The sequence below is a fragment of the Callithrix jacchus genome, chromosome 10 (assembly GCF_049354715.1).
Source record: "Callithrix jacchus isolate 240 chromosome 10, calJac240_pri, whole genome shotgun sequence".
Classification (NCBI taxonomy): domain Eukaryota; kingdom Metazoa; phylum Chordata; class Mammalia; order Primates; family Cebidae; genus Callithrix; species Callithrix jacchus.
Window position 1 is genome coordinate 118,715,165 of NC_133511.1, and position 23,133 is coordinate 118,738,297.

The following is a 23,133-nucleotide window of genomic DNA, read 5'->3' on the forward strand; positions in this document are numbered from 1 at the left end:
AGGGAAGAACTGGGCCTGCTGAGGAAGCAGGCATTGTCACATTGCCTCCCCACACTCCAGGGGAGATGAGGTGCCACTTTCTGCCTGGCAGGAGCCTTGGCCTCAGCTGGTCTCACCAGGACCTTGTCTGGCTTGACAGCCCCAGCTGGGCATCCCATTAGCACTGCTGGTCTCTCTCGGACTGTGCCATCAGCTCTTTCGTGGAAAGGTTCATCCTTTGGAGCGATGGCAGCTTCACTGACCTCCCCTGAGCAGTAGGGGTCAGCTGGGGCCTGCTTCCTCCCCACTGCTGTTAGTTAAGGGGGCCGACTGCACTGGCCCCTGGTTGACTGGGATGAGGCCCTGCCAAACTCCTGCCGCCTCCCTGCCCTGTTCTTATGAAGTGGGAGCAGAGTGCCACTGGGACTAGAGGGGCTGTGTCCAGCATGTGGCACCACCCAGCTTCACCTCCCGTTACCCCTGGAGCAGGTCAGGAAGCAGGGGTCACAGAAGTGACAGTGTCACAAGGCCCCAAGCTTCTGAGGGCGAATGCCCTGGGAAGGAAAGTGATGCCAAACTCTGGGGTCAGAGGTCAAGCAGGTGGGCCCTTACCTGCCCAGAACAGATGGGTCCGTGGCCCTGCTCCGGCATGGGCAGGCAAAGGCTGCCAATTGTCAGGGGCCTGTTGGGGTTGCCCTCATCACGGAGGCCTGAGCTCCCCTCCTCTTTCCATTCTCCATGTTGCCCAGAGCCTCCTGGCCTATTCCCCTACAGGCCAGGAGAGAAGCAGGTGGAGGCCATGACCCACCGTGTCACGGAGGAGGCGAGGCAAGTGCACCAGAAGCCGGCAGGAAAGTGGGTCATGGGCTTACCTGATCATTTGTGGGCTGGTCTTCCAGGGCTGGGGCTGAAGGCCAGCTGGGACAGGCACCCGAGCAGGCCTCGGAGGCCATGGAGGCCTCGTCGGGGAAGAGTGCCTGAAGCAAGTGGTGCCATCTGGAGAAGAGGAAATGCCCGGGCACAGGGCACACTGAGCGGCTGAGCAGGTGGAAAGACAGGAGCGGGAGTGGGTATGCCCGGCCGGCAGGGACAGAGCCGGCCGAAGTTCAGGGTGTGGGTGCTCGTGGCGGGGCTGGGCAGGGCAGGGTAGGGGTGTGGTTGGTGGAAAGCTTTATAGCTGATGGTTGGGAGTTTTAATTTTATTTAAAGGTCATTTAGGAGTCATATGCTCTTGAGAAGGGAATTTATTTATGTATTTATTTATTTTATTTTTTATCTTTTTTGAGACTGAGTCTTGCTCTGTTGCCCAGGCTGGAGTGCAGTAGCATGCCCTTGGCTCACTGCAACCTCTACCTCCCTGGTTCAAGTGATTCTCCTGCCTCAGCCTCCCAAGTAGCTGGGACTACAGGTGCCCACCATCATGCCCGGCTAATTTTTATATTTTTAGGAGTCTCGTGGCCTCATGTGATCTGCCTGCCTTGGCTTCCCAAAGTGCTAGAATTACAGGTGTGAGCCACCGCACTTGCCTTGGGGGTGGATTTAATTAGAGTTGGATGTCACCAATCGCCTCCTCTAAGCTGCAGCCTGGTCCTGCCAGCCACCCCAAGAGGGAGGCACTGTCATCATCATCATCCTGTTTGACAGACAGGGAGAGGATGGTTGATTCAGCCTGGGCAGTGGCCAGCCCCTGCATTGTATGTCGAAGGTCACAACTCTGTGGCCGTTTGAGTAAATCAAGGCACTGGGACCAAAGCCAGCTCCAGTCCTGTCCTCCACCTGGCAGCAGAGGGCCTTCCGAGCCCCTGCCCCTTCCTGGAGGCCTTGTGCTTGGGGTCCAGCTTTGCCCTGCTTGGGGTGGTGGGAGGGAATGGGGAGGTCTGAAGGACAGAATGCTCAGCTGTCGGCCCAGGTCTCTAAGCTTCTGGGTCAGTGTCTTTTTTCTGTGGCCCCTTTTGCCCTCCTGGCTCAGGCAAGGGGAGGAGATGCTATGATCCTTGTGTGAGCTCGGGTACCTGTATGGAGCCCCCAGGCGCTTTCCTTGGCCATTCTGCAGGTAAAACTCTAAAAGTGAAGTCTAGAATTGACCTGAGAGCACACAGTGGCTTTCAAACTTTTTTTTTTTTTTAAGAAAGAGTCTAGCTCTGTTGCCCAGGCTAGAGTGCAATGGTGCGATCTTGGCTTACTGCAACCTCCACCTCCCAGGTTCAAGCAATTCTACCACAGCTGCATAGTGTGCCACCATGCCAACCTAATTTTTTGTATATTTAGTAGAGATGGGGTTTCACCATATTGATCAGGCCAGTCTCAAACTCCTGTCCTCAGGTGATCTGCCACCTCAGCCTCCCAGTGCTGGGATTACAGGTGTGAGCCACTGTGCCCGACCCCTTCAAACATTTTTAAGCACTGGAACTGTTTTGTTCAAACACAATGTTACAAGGAACCCCAATACATAAAGCAGCTGAAAGCTGCTCTGATTGACATTGCCTGCCAGTCCCCTGAGCCTGTCCACTATGGCCACCTCCCCTCATCTGGGGAACCCGAGGGCTTCGGAAAACCCACTGAAGAGCACTGAGATCCTCTTCATTCAGCCCAGAAGGAAAAGAGGGTGACAGAGGGAGGGGACGGGGTGCAGCCTGTGTGCTGTTGGTGACAGCAGATGCCACCTTCCTCTCCAGTCTTCATGGGGGCAGGGGATGTTGGCCCTTCCTGTCACATACTGGAGCTCTGCAGACCTTCTCCCCTGGGGAAAGAGCTCCTGTTACGAAGTCACTCGATCCCTGCTTGCTTTCCAGATGCCCAGGAAACAGTCAAAGGGAAACCCAATAGCCTGAGCGGCCAGCCTGTGCCCTAGATGGCCACGCAGCTTAAGGAGGTGGCCCACGAAGCCTCCCCACCTCTGAGCAGCATGCACCCACGCCAGCCAGACCCCAAGGGTCAGCCCACAACCTGAGGAGAGGAGGCGGCAGGACCAGGGCTCAGGGTAGGCTGGGCAAGGGGGCAGGGCCCCAAGAGGGGAGGTGTCAGGCTAGGTGTGCCCACTTAGCATATCATTAACAGCTTCATTAGGGGGCTCCCTAATGAAGTGGAAGGTGCTAATTCTTCACTGAGGTGTTGCCAGCACCCAGACGGAGTCTCCTCTGGAGGAAGCTCTGAGAAGCCAGAGCACTGGGATTCTTGCTGAGAGCTGATGAACTGCCTGGCAGGGAGGCCATCTGGGGAGTGAACTCCCAGCAAGTGGCTCCTAGGAGAGGGGGTGACTAGAGGGAGGAGCAGAGGGTGGGGTCGGTGGAAAGCTGGAAAGGCAGATGGGCTTAAAGAGAGCAGGGGGCTCTACCTGTCAGGGCATCCTGCATTTGAGCTGGGAAGGGGCCTGCGGTGAGACACCCTGAAGCTCAGGCATGCAGGCAGATAGATGGTAGGGCATCCCGGCAGGATCTCAGGCTTTGGAGTGTTCTAGAGTCTTGGGGCCTTGGGTGAGAGCTCTGTGGTTCAGGCTGTCCCGGGGTGTTGAGTCTCCTCTCCTTGGGTGGTTGTGGGTTAAAGGAGGCAGTGCCACTAAAGCCTTAGTGCGGCCGTGCCGGGCTCCTAGGAGATGCAGCCCTGACTGCTCTCGAAGGCAGGTCAGAGGATTCCGCAGATGGAAGGGCGAGGGCAGGTGCGGTCAGCCTGGTCATCTGTCTGTTTGGGAGCACTGACTTAGATCACGGAGAGTTACTGCCCCTGCCTCGCAAGGTGAGGGAAAGGTTCTGCACACACCGGGGAGAGATGGTTACTAAATCACAATGACCGCGGGTCCCGTCTTCTAAGGGCTGAGCGCTCTGTGTGCATCCTTTCATTAACTCCTCGTGATTCACTCGCTATGAAGTGAGTACCTTCATTATTCCATTTTACAGATGAGGAGATTGACGCTCAGAGAAGTGACAGTCATAGACAAGTAGAAGTGATGGAACTAAGATTCAAATTCAGGGCTGCCTCGCTGCAGGGCCAGAAGGCGGCCCTGGCTCAGCTCACGGGGTGGCCACCCCCGTCCATGTCAATGCCCTTGAGAGAGCAGAGTGAGGGGAGTGAGAAGACCACAGGGGCGGGTAGAAAGGACACAGACCACAGATGCCCTTCCCCACAGACAGGCAGGAGAAAACAGCCTGGCGCCACCCAGTGTGGGGTGTGTCGGCCTGTGTGCGAGGTCTTGGTGATCCAGGCTGCCCGGCTGCACCCATCACAGAGGCCAGCAGAGCCCACCTATCTGAGCCTCCCCAGAGGGGACATGGATGTGTGGGACTATTGGCTTGTTCCGAGTTTCAAAAAAATGAATAGTCTCCAAGGAAGAGTCCAGAAGCCAGACCTGGCCTGGCCAGAACCTGGGGACTCCTTCCACTATTGGAAAATGTCCATCAGAGCCCAGGACTGAGTGGGCCCTGGTGTGAACCCCCCACCAGAAAGGAGAGGTCAGAGGGAGGCTGGGGGCAGGAGGAAGACCCAGCCTGGCTGCCAGAAAACGGTCCTGCCGCCCTCCTGGCCCTTGCTTCCCGCTCCCCAGCAGCCAGCCACCCTTCCAGAACAACCAGCAGGAAACGAAAGGCCCCAGTTGATTCCCAGGGAGTTGGCTGGTGTCGGAGCAGGGCTGATGGCAGATGGCAAATTCTGCTCATTGCAGACAAGTAGAAAATAATTAGCGTAAGAATGAGTAGCTGGAGTCTGGTAATAAATGGGGCCCTGGTAAAGGCTTCAGGGGAGACGGCTTGGAGCACAGGCTCCAGAGCCTCAGGCCTGGCTCTGCCACTGAAGAACTGAGTGGTCTTGGGCAAATTACTTAGCCTCTCTGGGCCTCCATTTCTTCATCCATAACACAGGGTATAAGAGGTTAAAAGGATTACTTTAAAGGAGGTAGGTAATCTTTGTGAACTGCTTGTTGAAGTAGCCGGCACGTAGCAAACGCTATATAAGAATTTGTTTTTAAGTAAACACATGATTAATTGTTGGAACTATTTGTGGGTCCAGCCCAGGCTGGCATTGCCCCCAAGTCATTGGGGTTTCTCTTTTCATCCTCGTCCCTGAACTCTGTGCCCAGCTCCCTGACTGCTGTTTTATAGGGAGGGGTCTCTGGCCAAAAGAATGAGGAGGGTACAGAGAGAACACAGATAGACCTGGCTTCAGAGCCTGACTCAGCCACTCACTCACTAGGTTCTTTAAACTCTTAGAGCCTCATCCCCATCCCGGACCTGCAAACAGTTCTACCCACCCCTGGGGTTGTGGTGAGGATGGTTATGTGACTGGCACGTGGCGAGGGATGGAGGAGGTGCTTCCCCTGGTCCTTCCAGGCTGTCCTTGGGTAGAGTGGGAAAGGTATTTATTAGTACAAGACCCTGGGCGGCGGGTAGGAGGAGACAAATGTCAGTGGCCTCCCACTCCTGCCCCCGGCTGCACCAGACACACTGTTTTCATCCCTGGGCCTGGGCATGTGAGGACCTATCTCATGCTGAAATCCGGCCCCAGCCTTGGGCAGGCTCCACTCTGCCTTCTGCTCCAGCACAGCTGACGTGTGAAAAGCGACAGCTTTCAGGCCCCTAACTTGGGTTGCATACACCCAGGTACAGGCTGGTAGCGCATGCGGCCCCCGGCCCACACGTGCTTGCTCTCCATCGTCTCCCTTGTCACCTTCCCCCTCCTGAGCTTTCAGAGGCCAGCTGCTCGGCTACTGGGAAGAAGGGGATGGCTCCGCAGCCCCCAGAGCCCTGGGTGGGATATGTGGGTCTTTCTGACTCTATGTTTGTGAGGATAAGGAGTCAGACTAACACACAGAGAGGGGTTTTTTTCTTGCAAGTAATTCAAGGCTACTTGAAATCCCAGCTCTGCCACGTCCTCATGGAGGGATCTTTGGGCAAACCATTTTGCCTCTCAGAGCCTCAGTTTCTTCATCTGTAAAGCTGGGGTAATACCCCTGCTGCCTGATGAGGCTGGAGTTGGATGGCACGTAGTGTTTCTCATGCTGTGCTCTCTCCCGACTTTGCAGCCTGCTCGGTGGAATTTCCCTGGGCTCAGTTTTCCTCATCTGCAGAATGGGTCCCATGCCCTCCCATATGATTGTGAGTCTGAAGCCAGATGAAGACCCAGAAGTATTCTCAGTCCGTAAGAAGAGGTTTAGAGCCAGCTTTTGAGTTCAGAAACAGGTGTTTAGCTGAATCCTGCTTCTCAGAAGCAGCACACAGAGGTTAAGACCTGGGTTCTGGACCTAGGCTGTGTGGCTGCGGGCAAGTCACTTCAGCTTATCTGTCATATAAGGGCAAAGGTAGTACCTACCTCACAGAGCGATTATGAGGACTAGATGAGTTCATGTTTATAAAGGTCATAGGCGTGCTCCAAGACCTTGTAGGCAATTCATAAATGTTAGGAGAACCGAATCAGCCCAGTCCCCAACTTACAGGTGAGCTGAGCTCATTTCGTTTCCGTCATCACCTAGGACCCTGGAGCCACCTTGCAGTTTTGTAAAATGGTTCCAGTTACTAGGTATTGATCCCCTCCCTCTGCTATCCTCTGTCAGCCCGGTGAGCCAGCGCAGAGAGGTTAACTCACTACCACAGTCCCGCAGCTGCAGACCCAACAGCTGGACTCTCACCACCACCAAAGCATTGCTAAAAAGAGCAGGACCTGTCTGCCAGCCCAGCGAGGGCAGACAGTGATTCACACAGGAATCCCATTCATCATGGAAATGGGAGTCCTGGGCTCTCTCTTCATGATACCAAGGGGCAGAAAACCCTGCAAAAAGAGCCCTTAAGCCGAAAAGGCTGAAAAGAGCCCTTACAAACTTGCCAGTTTCCCCATTTACTTTGGCCACCAAGAAGTGTGGTGTTCAGTGGTAGTTTTATTTTTTTTATTATTTTTTTTGAGACGAGTCTTGCTCTGTCACCCAGGCTGGAGTGCAATGGCATACTCTTGGCTCACAGCAACCTCTGTCTCCCAAGTTCAAGTGATTTTCCTGCCTCAGCCTCCCAAGTAGCTGGGATTACAGGCGCGCAGCACCATAACTGGCTAATTTTTGTATTTTTAGTAAAGACAGGGTTTCACCATGTCGATCAGGCTGGTCTCGAACTCCTGACCTTGTGATCTGCCCACCTCAGCCTCCCAAAGTGCTGGGATTACAGACCTGAGCCACCACACCTGGCTGGTGATAGTTTGACATATAGCAACCGTGAGGGCCCTTATGTCTCACACGTGTGCAATGGATTCATCCTCCCGGGCCTTCCATTTTGATTTACTGGGGCCTAGAGGGGTCGGGACTTTCTGTCCTAGGGACACTGCTCTTGGTCCAGCACTAGGCAGCTCTAGGGACCTGGTCCCCATCTCCAGCCCCAGCAGGCAGGAGTAAAATGGGGGCCCAGGGATGGTGGCTCTCTGGGTCTGAGAGTCTCCCCTCCATCATCACAGCTGCTGCAGAGCAACAGGGACTCACCTGCTGCAGCCAGGAGAGCCAGCCCCAGGTGACTGAAGTAGGCACATGGTTGATGCCTCCCTGCAGATTTATCTCCAGTGAGGGAGCTCCTGCGATTTTGCTGGCTTCCAGGAGGGTTAGGCATCTCCAAGAGCGTGAAAGAGAGGATCTCAGCCAGGCTCCCTGGGGTGACACACTGTTAATGCTGGTGTCACTGGGGAGTTTGAGTGGGGTGTGGAGTGAGGTAGAAGGGAGTGGGCTGGCTTGGGGGCTCAGGCTCTGCGTCCAGCCTCTGGCGGTGACGCTGCAGGGATGGATGTCGTGGGAAGAGCTGGGGCCTCTGTGTTCTTTCTGAACCTCAGGTTCCTCACCCATGAAAGGGGACAGTGGGACTGTCCTGAGACCCCTTTTAACTCTGACCTTTGTTAGGTGTGGGGGTTTGGATGGCAGCAGGAATGACCTGTGCCTCGGGCCTGCCTGGCCTCTGGATCCCCGGGTGGTGTCAGGCAGTCTCTGCATCTGTCTCCGAATTCTTCCGTAGTAATAATAATGGCAGCGTCTGCTGAGCACTTACTAGATGACAGGCACTGTTTGAAGTGTTGACTGATCTAACCCTCCTGATAATTTTGAGGTAGGTAATCCTCTTATCCCTGGTTTAGAGAGGAGGAGACTGAAGCACAGAGAGGTGAAGTAACTTGTCCAAGTCTTGTGAGAGCCAAGACTCAGACATAGCCTGCTTTTAAGAGTGTAGGCTCTTAATCACCTCTCACGCACTCTGTGGAACGAGAGTGACACTGCCACCTGGCATTACTGCTGTGAGGACTGAAGGCAGTTAGTCTAGGATTTGGGGCACAGAAGGTGCTCAGCTAATGTCAGATGGGTCCCCATGGCTGGACCTGGCTGTCATCCCCTCCTTCAGGCTCAACCTCCATCCCATCCCCAGGCCAACGACCAAGGCCATCACTGGCCAGGTGGGAAATCTCATGGGCTAGAGGTGGCACTCATTGTCCAGTTACCTGGGACATCCCAGAGGGCTGAGCCAGCACCTTCTTCCCTCCCCTGGGAGCTCTTGGAGTCCCATCTGCTGGGAGACCTGCTTGCAAGGGGCTCTGCTCCCTAAAACCTGCTCCTGGGGTCAAGCCCACAGGGTACCTTGGGACGAGGGGTCGAGACCCAGCCTAGGGTGCTTTTAGCGCTGGAGCGCTAACGGTGGGGGCAGGCTCCTGGGTTAGGGCTTCTGTTTGCTCCAGCCCTTTCTGACCGGCTGGGCACTAGCAGCACCTTCCCGACCCAGCACCCAGGCACCGGTCACATCACAGGAGGTCCCCACAAAGACCCCCGGGTGTCTGCTAATGCAGCAGCAGCCATCAGCAGATCCTTGGGGTGTGCAGGGCCTGTGCAGAGTCCTATAGTGACATCACCCCGGTCCATTTTGACCACAGCCTTGAGAGGGGTATTGTTAACCCCATTTTATAAAAGAAGCAACTGAGGCCCCAGAGCAGTTCATTCAGCCAGAGGATGGGGAGAGGGTTCTCCTTGAGCTGTCAGGGAAGGCCCTGGGGTGGGAGCCCAGCCTGGCAGTCAGGAAGGGAGGGACGTTTCCCCAGAGGGAAGGGTGTGAGCTCAGAGGGGGAAGGAGCCACTGTTTCAGCCCTTGTGACTGGGAGGGGAGCTGTGTCGAGGAGACCATGGGGTGAGGCTGAGGGGCTGGAGCCAGGCACTGCACCTGGTACCTGGAGGTGTAATGATAGGTGGTATGAGACCCGGGCCCCAGGGACTCTCTGTTGAGCTGGGGCAGGGATGGGCAGCAAGGAGTCAGCAGGTTAACTGTAACACAGTGTGACCAGGGCCACACTGGGGGAAGGGGTCCAGGATTTCCATAAGAGAGCAGCCTGTTTCCCAGGAGGAGAGTGGGGTACAGGGAGGATTTCAGAGAGGAGGTGACTTTTAGCTGACTTAGAGAAATGAGTCGAATTTCACTTGTCAGAACTGGAGTAAGCAAAATATGGACCCTTCCAGTGTCTAGGGAGCAGCATGTTTCAGGGGTGTTAAGACAGAAGGGTGTGACAGTGTAAGAAGGTGCTGGAGAGCCTCCCCAGCCAGAAGGATTGGTCAGCCGAGGGTGTGCTCTGTGCTGGAGTCTGTCTGAACCAGGATCCCTTTCTGCTCAGGGGATAAAGGAATGCATGGATTCAGAGAGGGCGAGGCATGTGTTGTCCTTCCAGGGTAACTGAGGCCTTTAGCTGTTGCCCGACAGGCTTGGACTTTGTCCTGCAGGCCATGGGGGGCCAGAAAGGGTTTTAAAGTAGGGGGCAACATGTGCATTTTTAAAAAGAGTTTGAATTTTTAGAAAGAGGAACTCCCAGAAGGGTTAATACTCAGTCCAGGGGCCTGAATCACCAGCGGGGAAATTGGGCTGTGTGGGTGGGGGAAGAAATGAGGCTTCCTCGGGCTGCTGAAGTCATTCCATCCATGTGAGAGGGGCCCTGCCACGCCGTTCACACTTGCCTGTGCTGGGGGCCCAGCCAGAGGCAGGAGGAGCCCCCAGCAGTGTGTGCCCCCTGCTGGAAGGTGTCCCGGCCTGTCCTGGGAGCCCCACTGGTGTGGAATAGGAAGGACAGGCAGCACCCGCCTAGGCCTCACTGTGGCCGTGAGAGGGCAGGACCCTTTGCCCCAGGGGAAGACAGCCAGAAGAGGTGCTTTGTGGCAGCCCCATACCAGGAAATAGCCTCTGTCCTCCCCCTCCTGAGACATTTCCTCCAGATGAAATCACATCCCCAGCAGAGGAACAGGCCCTTATTGTGATGGGCTGGGGTCTCTAGAGAAAGGGTGCCATTCAGGCCCTTAAAAATAGCAGCCCGGAGAGATGTATGAACTGGCCTGTAGAGTGGTGTGGCCCACCCCAATCTCCCTGCCACACAGGCCCTGCCACCCCCACCCCAGACCTTGACCTGTTGGTGACTAGCTGGAGAATCCACCAGCCCAGGAGGGAGGGGCGGCTGGTCCCGAAAGGTTTTCCCTGCACTCCCTCTGCCTCCCCCGCCCCAGCTAAGACAGCTAGGGCCTCTGCAGATCTTCTCTCACGTAATTCTCACCAGGACTTTAGGAGGTAGGATAATTGACATTTTACAAATTGACATTTTACAGTTGAGGAAACTGAGGCACAACTCACAAGTCACACAATGGGTCTGTGGTAGAGCCCAGGTTCAAAACCAGGCTGGCAGTTGAATCCCAACCTCTGTGCCTCAGATTCTATGGTGGTGGGCTGGCCACAGGTGCAGGCCTGTCAACGGGGACCCAGCAGGGTCGGTCCCCAGGAGTCCCGCCACATGCTCTAGGTAGGCACCAGTATTGACCATGGCAGTTGGCCTCAGGCTGGTCACCTTGAGCTGGGGACAGTGGTGAGCACTGGTTATATCCCTCCAGCGTCTTGACAGTCCTGCAGCCACCTCTGCAGGGCCCAGTGCCAGGTTTGGCTCACTCCTTCCAGCCTGAGAGCTGGGGCGAGCAGGCACAGTTTGGGCAGAGGAGGGGAGTGCAGAGTGAGTGTGAGTGTGCTGGGTGGATGGTGTGTGAGCCGGAGGAGTGTTAGCTATCCTGGGCTCCATGATGCCAAGGGTGGCAGCAAGAGGAGGGACCTCCTAGGGTGACTAGGAGGGGCCGTCCACAGGGTGGACCTGAGAAGGAGATATTCTGGGGTGCTGACAGGGGCAGGCCTGGCGGCAGGCTGGGTAGGGCTGGACCCTCGCCTGCTAGCCAGCCTCTCTGGGATAGCACTGCTCCCTCCTCCCCGATCTGGCCAAATCAGAGCAGGATGCAGAGTTATAGCACCTGCGGGGGCGTGCTGCCTCCCCACCATTAGATTCATTCCATTCCATTCCATTTCATTCCATTCATGTGAGGGACTCCCAGCAGCCTGACAGCCCCCTTAGCCCGACCCTGTGCTGCACCTTACCCTCTGTGAGCCACCTGGAGAGGGGGAGGGGGTGGCAATACCAGCTGTTGGCAGCTCTGTTCTGACCCAGCCCAGCTGCCACCCGCAGTGCCCCAGCCCCCTCCTGTCCTATCTTGTCCAACCCTAATCTGAAGCTGGTGCTGTCAGCCACTTGTCACAGGCACTGCTGGAGCCCCGGCCCCCTGCAGTCCACAGGCCCCCCCACCAAGCCCAGCCACCCCACCACCACGCTCCCTCACTCTCCACCCTTCTCCCCGTTTCCCAGAAGCTGAGCTCCGACTCCTCCTTGGAGAGAGAGTGGGATGATGTCACTTCCTGAGGGTGGGGGGAGGAGTAGGCACGACCCCGGCAGGCTAGCCCGCCAGCCCTCCCAGGCCACAGCTTGCCAAGTGGCTGCAGCGGGGATAAGGAGGTGGGCGGGGCGGACATGCGGGCTGGCCACCTGGCCCCACGCCCTCTCGCCCACCCCGAGGGCTATGCCCACTGGCCAGGGAAGACTTGGCTGCTTCCTTCCCGAATGATGCCGGGCTCCTTGGACACACGTTTTCCCTGGAGCTGTCACTGGGGAGAGGAGGATCTGCTGCCTGCCCCGGACCAGGTGCCATGTAAGCCTCTACTGGCCTGGGGGGCAGCTGCCCACCAACTTGGTGGCTAGCCCCCTGCAGCAGGGCTCCCTTTGCACAGTTTAGTGCAGGGCTACCCTGGAGCCCTTTATGGGTATCTCTGGGGAACCAAACTCCCTGTGGGGTCACCTCCCGCCCATGCTGCTTCCCTTCTCTCTGGCGTGCTGAGGAGTGGGGGCCCTGAGTTCCTGGGCACTCCTCCCTGAGCTTGCTTGGGGCTGACTTGAATTCAGCTACTTCAGAGAGTTGGAAATCCAGCCGTAAAAGCTGCATGGCTCAGGGTGGGCTTGGGAGGGGGCCTGTGGACTGCAGGGGGCCAGGGGGGCGGTTACCCTGCAGGGCTCGCCTCATCCTTCCAGCAGTGTGGGGTGGAAGGTGTCCCAAGCCCTACTCCTGACCTTGCACCTCAACCATTCCCTTCCCTCCCTGGAGGCAGAGCTGTGGTGGGGACTTCTGTCTGATGAGTTCAAAACCAAGTCATAGAGCATGCTCTCGACTTCCAGCAAAGCAAGACACTGAGAACCTCATTCAAGAAATACTCATTCAAGAATACAGGCGGTGGCTCATGCCTGTAATCCCAGCACTTTGGGAGGCAAGGCAAGCAGATCACCTGAGGTCAGGAGTTCGAGATCAGCCTGACCAACACAGAGAAATCCCGTCTCTACTAAAAGTACAAAATTAGCCGGTGTGGTGGTGCATGCCTGTAATTTCAGCTGCTCGGGAGGCTGAGGCAGGAGAATCGCACGAACCTGGGAGGCGGAGGTTGCAGTGAGCTGAGATCGTGCCATTGCACTCCTCTGTCTCAAAAAAAGGAAAAGAAAAAAAATACTTATTGAGCACCTGCTCTCTGCCAGGCAGTCCTCATCCTCCGTGTTTGTGAGTCCGACCATACACGGTCCCTTGCCCCCACCTTCCCAAGGCCTTCAGACTTTTTCTGGCTTCTCCAGGCTTGTGCTATTGGGCAGGCTTGTTCTTGGTCTGGGAAGCCCCTCCCTTGACTCCAAGGACAGGGTGCACTGGGCCAGGTCTAAAGGTTATAGGGCTTGAGGGCTGGGCTGAGGGTCCTGATCCCATGTAGGAGGAAACAGGGGGTGAGCCTAGGTTTTTAATAGATCTGGACAGTGACTACTGGGGTAACCCCAGGTAGAAACTGATGGGCCAATGCCAGTCTTAGGGGACAGGAGAGACCCCAGGGGGAAGGCTGAAGTCTGTGTCCTGCTGCTAAGGTGCTTTGTGTGGGCTCCTGCCCGGAGATGGGTCAGCACTTCCAGTGGTCAGCTCCAGAAATGCCTGTGCTGTTGGCCACAGAAGTGACTGATCCATTGGCCCTGGGTGCCACCACCTCCCCAGGCAGCCATAGGGTCCTCTGCTTTCTTGCAGGAGGTGAGCGCCAGGCCCGCTGAGCCTCTGCAGAGCCGCCAGCCATGCCCGGGATCGTGGTGTTCCGGCGGCGCTGGTCTGTGGGCAGTGATGACCTCGTCCTGCCAGCCATCTTCCTCTTCCTCCTGCACACCACCTGGTGAGTCCCCGGGCCTGGGACCATAGGCCTGGGCTTGGGGAGAAAGGCCTGGAAGGAAGCTTTCTGGCCATTTATTCCTCCCTGTTTGGGCCCAAATCCTCACCCTGTCATGCTCCCAGCTGCCCGGAGGAGGTGCCTGAAACATTGAGCCCCTTAGGGCAGTACCCACATGGAGCTGAGACCCCTGCTGCCATTGCTGGACCTGACCCCGGCACTGGGTGGAGTTGCTGCCACTGACTCCCCAAGGCTGACCCTGAGTCTTTGGTCACCCAGCCCTTCTAGGCATTCAGTGCCAGGTGGACAATGGTCTTAGGAGGAGGTACCTGCTGCCACCCCTCCCTCCTCTGAATCCGGGCTGGGGAAGGGCCTGCCTGCTAGGGACATCTTGAGGTGTGGGGGCTGCCCGGCCTTGCTCACACGGGCTTTCCCTTGACAGGTTTGTGATCCTGTCCGTGGTGCTCTTCGGCCTGGTCTACAGCCCACATGAGGCCTGCTCCCTGAACTTGGTGGACCACGGCCGAGGCTACCTGGGCATCCTGCTGAGCTGCATGATCGCTGAGATGGCCATCATCTGGCTGAGCATGCGTGGGGGCATCCTCTACACGGAGCCCCGCGACTCCATGCAGTACGTGCTCTACGTGCGCCTGGGTAAGGGCCACCCACCCTGGGGTGCTTGCCCCAGACAACTCCCACCTCTCCATTCATTCATTCAGTCAGGATTTACTGGGCACATGCTATGAGCTAGGCCCTGTGTTAGCAGTGGGGTACACCGGTGAATTAAGGCCTTCTACGGCTTACATTCTAGATGAGGGGCCAGCAAACTGCAGCCTGAGGGCCAAATCCAGCCTGCTGTATGTGTTTATAAGTAAGGTTTTAGGCCAGATGTGGGGTGGCTCATGCCTGTAATTCCAGCATTTTGAGGCCACATCGGGTGGATCACAAGGTCAGGAGTTCAAGACCAGCCTGGCCAACACAGGGAAGCCCCGTCTCTACTAAAACTACAAAAATTAGCCAGGCATGGTAGTACATGCCTATAATCACAGCTACTTGGGAGGCTGAGGCAGGAGAATCGCTTGAACCCAGGAGGCGGAGGTTGCAGTGAGCCAAGATCGTGCCACTGCACTCCAGCCTGGGTGAGAGAGCAAGACTCAGTCTAAAAACAAAAAAGTTTTACTGGAACATATCCATTCAGTTAGGGTTGTCTCCAGCTGCTTTGCCCCTACAACAGCCCAGTTGACTGGTTACTACAGAGACTGTAGGACTCCCAGAGTCCAAGACATTTGCTCTTTGGCCCTTTATAGAAAAAGGCTGCTGACCCTTATCATAAACCATGTGCATCTCTTCAGAGCACGTCTTCCCTGTGATCCTTTTCCACATAGGCTCGCCACTTCCTGAGAACCGCCTCAGGAGTCTGGGCCGGCTCCCCAGAGGACCAGCCTGTGTCCTCTCCCTGGGCTCAGGTTGCAGCCCTTTCTTCTGGTCACTCCTCGTGAACACCTCTTGTCCTTCTGTGCACCATGCTGAGCCCTTTTTCCTGTGTTAACTCACACGGAGCAGGTGTTATTGGTCTCCTTTTAGAGACGAGGAAACTGGGGCCCAGGCCCAGCCCCTTCAAGGTCACACAACTAGTAAGCGCGTAAATGTCAGAGATGGGATTTGAACCCAAGCTGTCTGGCTCCAAATTCTGGTCTCTGAGCTGCCATGCTGCTGCCTGTGGGGCTGAGGCTTCCCATGCTGCCCCAGTGAGGCCAGCAGATCTCCTCCTCAGCCACCACTCCATACCCTACCCCTCCAGTCTTGGCCTTGGGCTCCGAGCACTGAGGGGCCTGAGCTGGATGCAGACCTTGAGCAGACCGGCCACTGGACCCTTCCCCTCTCCTCCATCAGGTTCCAGGGGCCTCTTGCTGGGAAAGAGTTTCCATAAAGTGAACACACTCTTATCTAACTTTTGCATAGTCTTACAACATAGATGTTGTCACTCCCATTTTGCAGATGAGGAAATGGAGGCCCAGAGAGAGATTAGGTGACTTGCCTAAGATGTGTCTGATTCCAGAGTTTGGACACATGATTCTGAAATCCTGAAAGAATGAGGAAATGGGCCGGCGTGGTGGCTCATGCCTGTAATCCCAGCACTTTGGGAGGCCGAGGCAGGCGAATCACTTGAGGTCAGGAGTTCGAGACCAGCCTGGCCAATGTAGTGAAACCCCATCTCTACTAAAAATACAAAAATTAGCTGGGTGTGTTGGCGTGTGCCTGTAATCCCAGCCACTCGGGAGGCTGAGGCGAGAGAATCGCTTGAACCCTGGAGGTGGAGGTTGCAGTGAGTTGAGATCTCACGATTGCACTCCAGCCTGGCTAATGAACAAGAGCAAAACTCAAAAAGAAAAAAAAAAAGGATGAGGAAATGCCTCTTTATCACCCACCTTTCCAGCCACCTTCTCAGGGAGGCCCCTGGGACCTGAGGGCACAGAAGCTAGGACAAGTGGTGGGCACATTGCAAGGGGTCAGGCCCCTGCAACAGGGCCAAATGGTGACAGGACAGCCTTGGGGCCTGGGAGGCAGAGGTCGGGGGTGTGCTGCTAGCCCACTGCCTCTGCCTTTGCTACTGAGCTAGCTGGTTGAAGGCTCTGTGATAGGAGAGGCCAGGCCCTTCCCTGGTGGGCAGGTGGCGGCCATCCTTCAGCCAGGCCTGCTCTCCTTGCAGCCATCCTGGTGATCGAGTTCATCTACGCCATCGTGGGCATCGTGTGGCTCACTCAGTACTACAACTCCTGCAATGACCTCACTGCCAAGAATGTCACCCTCGGTACGTCGGGGCAAGGCCTGCTGGAGCCTCAGCAGCCCCAGGGGCACAGGGGACGGGATCAGTTTAGAGAGGAAGAAGCTTGGGCATTGCTGGAGGGAAATGGCTTTTGTCAGGGCACAAGCAAGTTGACTGGGTGAGGCAGCTTCCCTCACCCTTGAGTCCTGCCTGTCACCCTTAGAGGACCCTGGTCTGGGGTGGGCTGCAGCAGGCACGGAGCTGCCTAGTTCAAGTCGAGGCTCCTCAACACCTTGTTGAAAACCCACAGAGCCACTTGCTCTGAGCCAAGAGTGGCCCTTGGAGTTGTGGGTGGGCAAGACGGTGGCCACGTATGTGGCCAGAGGCTGGGAACAGGGGCTTTGGAGCCTCGCTTTTGTCCCCAGAAGCATTTGAGGGGAGGGAGGCTCCAGCGTCCCTTTCTTCAGAGCGGACAAGGCAGCGACGTGTCCCCAGCGCCTCTACATACTGCCCCCTACTGCTGCCCGCAGGGATGGTTGTCTGCAACTGGGTAGTCATCCTCAGTGTGTGCATCACCGTCCTCTGTGTCTTCGACCCCACGGGCCGCACCTTTGTCAAGCTGAGAGCCACCAAGAGGCGGCAGCGTAACCTTCGGACCTACAACCTGCGGTCAGTCAGCAGGGTGGGCGGGCAGCCCCCGGGTGGGCTTTGCTGACTGGTGGGCAGAGGTCTCCATTCTCCAGGAGGCTGCCCCAGGCCTCCAGACTACAGGCCAACCTTGTGTGAGCCGTGGGTATTAGTCAAAGGGCTTAACCTCTCCCTGCCTGTTCCCTTGTCTATAAAGTGGGAATAATAACCGTTCTTGTCTCATGTTGTCGTGAGGTTTAACTGAGATAATACCTGCAGAGGGACTAACGCAGTGCTCACACGGGGTAAGTGCTCAGTAAACAGTAGCTACGTCATCACTGTCAGTGCTGATCAGAACAACCCTAATTGCAGCGAAGGCGAGCATTGCCTGTAGTAAGTTACAACTCCACCAGGCCGCCGCCATCTTCCCCATAGTACAGGTGGAGAAACTGAGGTACAAAGAGATTATGGGACTTACCTGAGGTTACACAGCTAGAAAATGGTGAGGCTGGGAACTAGCTCAGGCAATCTGGCTTTGGAGCCCTTGCTTAACTTTTTTTTTTTTTTTTTTTTTTGAGACAAGAGTCTCACTCTGTTTCCCAGGCTGGAGTTCAGTGGCATGATCTCAGCTCACTGCAACCTTCACCTCCTGGGTTCAAGCAGTTCTCCTGCCTCGGCCTCCTGAGTATCTGGGATTACAGGCATGTGCCACCATACCCAGCTAATTTTGGTATTTTTGGTAGAGACAGGGTTTCACCATGTTGGTCAGGCTGGTCTCGAACTCCTAACCTTGTGATCCTCCTGCCTCAGCCTCTCAAAGTGCTGGGATTACAGGCATGAGCCACCATGCCCAGCCGCTTAACTAACTATTAACACTAGGCTAGGCTGCCTCTAGATTCAGAGATTGGAAGAGGTTAGTCAAGGAAAGCTTCCTAGAGGGGGTGAATCTTGCATGGTGTTTTAAAGATGGGGGAAAGTGTGCCATGGCAGGCAAAATGAGGGAGGGCATCCAGGCAGTGTTGAAAGAAAAAGAGCGGGGCTTCCAGAGTGGGCCCCAGTACCTCCTGTGAATGGGGCTTCTGTGGTGCATTAGCTAAGGAGCTCCCCATGCTGAGTCCATTCTGCGATTCATCCATTGAATCCCTTTGTGAGCTATAGCATGGTTGTGAGACCATTCTACAGATGAAGAATCCAAGCCTCAGAGAGGGTGGGTCACCTGCCCCGGGTCATGCTGCTGGGGTGCAGAACTGGCACCACACCTGCAGTCCGGAGTAACTGGCTCAGGCACCCTCACCTGGGGAGTAGGCTGCCTGGGCCCCCTGCCCGGCAGGAATTCTCCCCATCCCACCCTCCTGTGCCGCTACGTTCGGCCTCTCGTGGACCTTCCACGTCAGCTCAGCACTGTAGCCAGAGCCACACCCGTGCCTACTCTGGCCACCTCCCAGCCCAAAATGTCAGGTCTTGGTGCCAAGGCCTCAGAGCCCATTTTCCCTCCCAGCCCAGCTGGCCATCACCACCCATCCCACAGTGCTCTGGAAACCCTGCTTGGCCAGCACACTGTCCCTTCATCAGGCCCCTGGAAGGTGGGACACTGTCTTAGAATGTACAGCTGCCCAAGTCCCTAAGAGCCAGCAGGTCCCCAAAGCAGCAAGTCCCTGCACCCTTCCCTGCCGCCTTCCTGCAGCCCTGGAAGACCCTGTTGCCCTCCTCCTCGTGGCCATCTGCCTTAGGGAGCCAGGGTTGGAGAGCGGGAAGCAGTCATTAGACACAGGGAAGAGTCAAGAGGCTCAAAAAGGGCCTGGCCTGTCACTCCTGATGGGTGTTAAGTGCCTTGAATGTATCTGAGGGTCACCCTTGCCTTCCTCTCCTGACCACCCAGCATCAGGCTTTTAAGGAGCCAGCACGTGGCACAAAAGCAAGCCTGCCCCTTCTTGCTCAGTTTGGAGGTCTACACTTTTCATGTTGGATCTGTTATCTTTATGCTCAAACTCACACTCCAGACATCCAGCCTTAGGAGGAACCTCTGTGAATCACTGGCCCATTGCTCTGCCTTTGGGTACAGACTACCGGAGACCCCGATTCTCCATCCGAGCAGCTAGATCCGCTGGGGGTGGGGGTGGGGGGTGATAATAGACAGAGAATAGACCATGTTGAGGAGGGGTGGAGCCCTCCCCCTACCCAGGTATCAGATCTAAGGAACTGGGAAATGCAGAGCCTCATTCAGCCCCATCAATTTCCTATAAGTAGAGTATGTAAGTATATAGGTGTCTGAAATCCTTTCTGGGGAAAAGCAGGTCTTTCTGGAAGGTCTGTTCCAGGCCTTAGAATGAGATGACAGAGAGGCCCAACACCCTGCTGACCTCTCCCAGGGTTTGAGCCTTTGGACACCTGAGCTGCAGGGTAGCCCCACTTTAGGCTCCCAGCTCTGAAGCCTCAGAGCCTGCCTGGGTCCAGTCTTCCAAAAGCCAAGGAGCCTCTCCACCGCTCCCCACCTCCCTCTTCCACCCACTCACCCTTGGCCAACAGCACACACCATCCTAGGCTAGCAGGAGTCTGTCAGGAAGTGCCCCTGCTAGCCAGCAGCCAGGCCACTGGCTACCAGCTTTAAAAGGGCCTGGGCTCTGTTCTCCCCCAGACCCCGCTGTGGGAACCCTTTGGTAGGGTCCTGGGAACAGGCTGCCCTGTTTCCATAACATCTGGTCCAGCCCTCTGACCTCACACTGCCTCTCCCGCTTTGCAGGCACCGCTTAGAGGAAGGTCAGGCCACCAGCTGGTCACGCCGGCTCAAAGTGTTCCTCTGCTGCACGCGGACGAAAGACTCCCAGTCAGTAAGTACTGGGAGGTCGCTCCCATCTAGGTCACATCCTGTGGTCAGGTGATTTGGGGGCCGTTTGCTCCTTTGGCAAAGTGGGATGGGGCAGGGCTGGTGGGAAGGAGCTAGGTTTCCAGCATGAGCAAAAGCAGCCTGCTCACATGGGGGCCTGTTATTCACTGACTCACTGGCTCCAGCATGTGAGACAGTGTCCACTTGCTTTGTCAAGGGAACAGAAAGCTGTGAAGACTTTGTATCAAAGCCCTTGAAACTTATATTCTAGTTTAGGAGAAGAAATACTCAAAGTCAGGGTGACCTGAAGACAAAGAAAACTAGCGTTTCACCAGCAGCCGATTAATCAGGAAGACCTGGCAAAGCCAATAGGCACTTAGCACGGTCCCAGATGGGGGCGCACAGTCAGCCTTCAGCACCTAGCCCAGATGGGGGCGCACAGTCAGCCTTCGGCACCTGGCCCAGATGGGGGCGCGCAGTCAGCCTTCGGCACCTGGCCCAGATGGGGGCACACAGTCAGCCTTCGGCACCTGGGAGCTCAGAAAAGTGGCCAGGGGGCCAGAACTAGCCAAGGCACTTGCAGAAGGAAGACAGGGCCAGCTGGGGGCAGCCCCCAAGGGGAGGGAAGGGAGGCAGGCTCTGGGGTCCTCTAGGAGCACCCCACAGTGGGCAGGGACTTTAGAGATCATCTAGTCCCACCCCTCGTTTTACAGATCAGGCAGCTGAGGCCCAGAGAGGTGGAGTGACTTGCTCAGCGTCCCACAGCTAGTTAGTGGCAGAGCCAGTGAGGTCAGGAGACCACTCCTCCCTGAGGCAGACAGCAAAGTGCCTTCCACGGAAGCCACCAGGAAGCCTCCAGTGGCTCCTGCCCACCAGCGTCCCCTGGTGAGCTGTAGAGTGAGTAATCCAGTGGAAGAAAGCCCCCGAGGTTCCCTGGTGGGTGGGGAGCACCCCCTTGGGTCTCTCTGGGGTGGTCTGAGGGGTCTGGGCCACAGGCAGGCCAGGCAGAGGGCAGAGAGCCGGCCCCTGGCAGATGGAGGCTGGGGCTGCTGTGTGGCAGGCATGCCCACCTCTCTGGGCACTCAGGCAGAGCTGGGGCTGTTGTCAGCATCTGGGGAAAAGGCAGTATCTCACAGCGGAGCCCCAGGGCAAGGGTCCTGATAGGCACTGACGGTCCCAGGGGCCAGGTCCGGTCCTAAGCACAGTTTGATCAGCCTGTGTTGTGTTGCCTACACATTTTAATTGGACGCCAGCATTTAAAAATCAGGGCGTTTCCATAAACTCCTGTACTTCTGAATCTGGGGAAGTGGGCCCTCTCCCAGGGCCGGTCAGCTGGAGCTGAGCAGTAGCTGGCTCTGTTTCGCTCCATTCGGCATTTGAGTTGGCAGCCCTTGATTTATCCACATACAAGTGCCAGACACTCAGGGGCGAGACCCAGTGAGACAGAGTTCATTGCCATGTGGTGGTTCCCACCTCAGCGTCTCCTGACAGGTTAGGGAAGAGGCTCTAGGCTGCAGTGTGGGGTGGGGAAGGATACTGCGGTGCACCAGCCAGCAGGGCTTGCCTCCTCCCCTGAGGCCCAGACATACACTGTCCTCAGGCCAAGGGCCTGGAGAGAAGCCGTGGGGGGCCACTGGGCCAGTGAGAACACCCCCTTCTAGGGTACATTGTGGGGGTCACTGAGCCAGCAGCCTGTGGGTAGCTGGGGGACAGGGCCTGAGACCTGGCTGGCTCCACAGAGGCCTGAAGAGGGACCTCCAAGGTCACAGCTGGTGGGACCGATGGAGCCAGGAGCTTAGCTTGGTTTCTTTGCTGGAGAGAAAGGCTAGAGAGAAAGAAACCAGAGCCACCCACCTTGATCCCAGTGTCTGGGAAAGTGAAAAGGAGTGGCTCAACTTGGCACCTACTCTAGGTAGACAGTGGGCACCCCAGGAATTCCAAGCTACTGCTAGGTCTAGGAGGCCAGAGCCCTGGGCAGGGCCCTCAGGGTCACAGGCACACAGGGCTGCACGGGGTCAGGCTCAGCGGGGGCTGCAGAGGTGCCGGGGAGAACCTGTCCGGCCGTCCCCGAGCAGACACTTCTGCAGCCTCCCAGCCCGGGGGATTCACTCCTGGCTTCTCGTCCTCTCTCCTGCTCCCCTGCGCTGCCTCCCGCCTCCCCGGGCCTCATAGGACGCCTACTCAGAAATCGCCTACCTCTTTGCCGAGTTCTTCCGGGACCTGGACATTGTCCCGTCTGACATCATTGCTGGCCTGGTGCTGCTCCGGCAGCGGCAGCGGGCCAAGCGCAACGCCGTGCTGGACGAGGTGAGCCCCGCCAGCCCCTCCTCTGTGACCATCCCACACCACCCTCCTTTCGGGCCCCTTCTCTGCGGCCTCTGCCGCGGAGGGCTCGCTCCCACGCAGCTCTGCAGCCACCACGTGCCCTCTTACACCTTGGAGGCCACCTTTTGCCTCGGGCTCCCCCTGCCTTTCTGAGCTTGTCCTTTAGCCAGGCTTTCCATGACCACTTCTGCAGGGACTTTCTGGGCCCTGCGTGGCTGCCTCTGGGGCTGGCACTTGAAGGACTTCTAACCGCAGGCTTGGTGGCTGCCGTGAGCTCCCGAACCAGCCTTGTGCGTGACCACTCCACCCCCCACATCCCCACCAACACACCAACCCCGGTTAGGATTTCTCAGCATCTCATAAAAATACCTCCCCACCCCCCACTAGGGGCCAGGAATGTCCTCAGGGACTTGATGTTTTGGGTGGAAGGGGAGCATCTGGAAATATGGAGAAACCTCAGATTTTAGAAAAGTGGCTGAATCTTGGAAGAACTAGAAGTTGCATGCTCCTTTGGGCTTCTCGGCCTTTGGGAAGCAGGCAGATCCCAGGGCCTGGGCCCCTTTCCCGGCCACGAAGCCAGGCCTGGGCCAGCTCTTCACCTGCCCGTCTTACAGGCAAACAATGACATCTTGGCCTTTCTGTCTGGGATGCCAGTGACGAGAAACACCAAGTACCTCGACCTCAAGAATTCGGTGAGTCAGAGATCAGCTCGCATCCCACCCACTCCATCCCCATCCCTCCCTCTCTGCCACAATGACCTAAACAAACCCCTCCCAGCTGTCCTCGCAGTGCCAGCCACATTGCCCCTGCTCGGTCTCCCTCCCAGCTCTCTGGAGAGCCTCCCTGCTCAGATCATGCCCTTCACAAGAGCCACCCACCTCACACCGGTTCTACAAACGAATCCCCTGAATTCCTTTACCAAGTTCAGAAGTGTTTGGTCCTGGCCTCTTGAGATGACAGAGTGCTTCACCAGGGTGAGCTGCTAGGATTTTTGCTGCTGCTGTTATGAAACACAGCGGGCATAGAACTTGATTTCCAAGCTTTTTTTATAGAGGAACCTTTTCTCAAGTGCCTGTAGTAGAAATCCGGCATGT

The 23,133-nt window shown here is 56.6% G+C and overlaps 1 protein-coding gene across 8 annotated transcripts in view; it reads left to right on the forward strand.

The window, feature by feature from the left end:
* DAGLA (diacylglycerol lipase alpha) overlaps positions 1-23,133 on the forward strand; it is a 70,778-nt gene that overhangs the window by 29,727 nt on the left and 17,918 nt on the right. For 3 of the 8 annotated variants that reach the window (XM_002755483.7, XM_035262918.3, XM_078341175.1), the window contains exons 2-8: positions 13,364-13,502; positions 13,939-14,150; positions 16,207-16,308; positions 16,794-16,932; positions 19,631-19,718; positions 21,887-22,021; positions 22,654-22,731. In XM_002755483.7, coding sequence (XP_002755529.2) covers positions 13,408-13,502; positions 13,939-14,150; positions 16,207-16,308; positions 16,794-16,932; positions 19,631-19,718; positions 21,887-22,021; positions 22,654-22,731 — 849 coding nt within the window. In that variant the 5' untranslated portion in view covers positions 13,364-13,407. Of the gene's footprint in view, positions 1-2,771; positions 2,960-11,670; positions 11,966-13,363; positions 13,503-13,938; positions 14,151-16,206; positions 16,309-16,793; positions 16,933-19,630; positions 19,719-21,886; positions 22,022-22,653; positions 22,732-23,133 lie in introns of those variants that run through there. The other 5 variants (XM_035262916.3, XM_078341176.1, XM_035262917.3 and 2 more) reach the window with 5 other exon arrangements.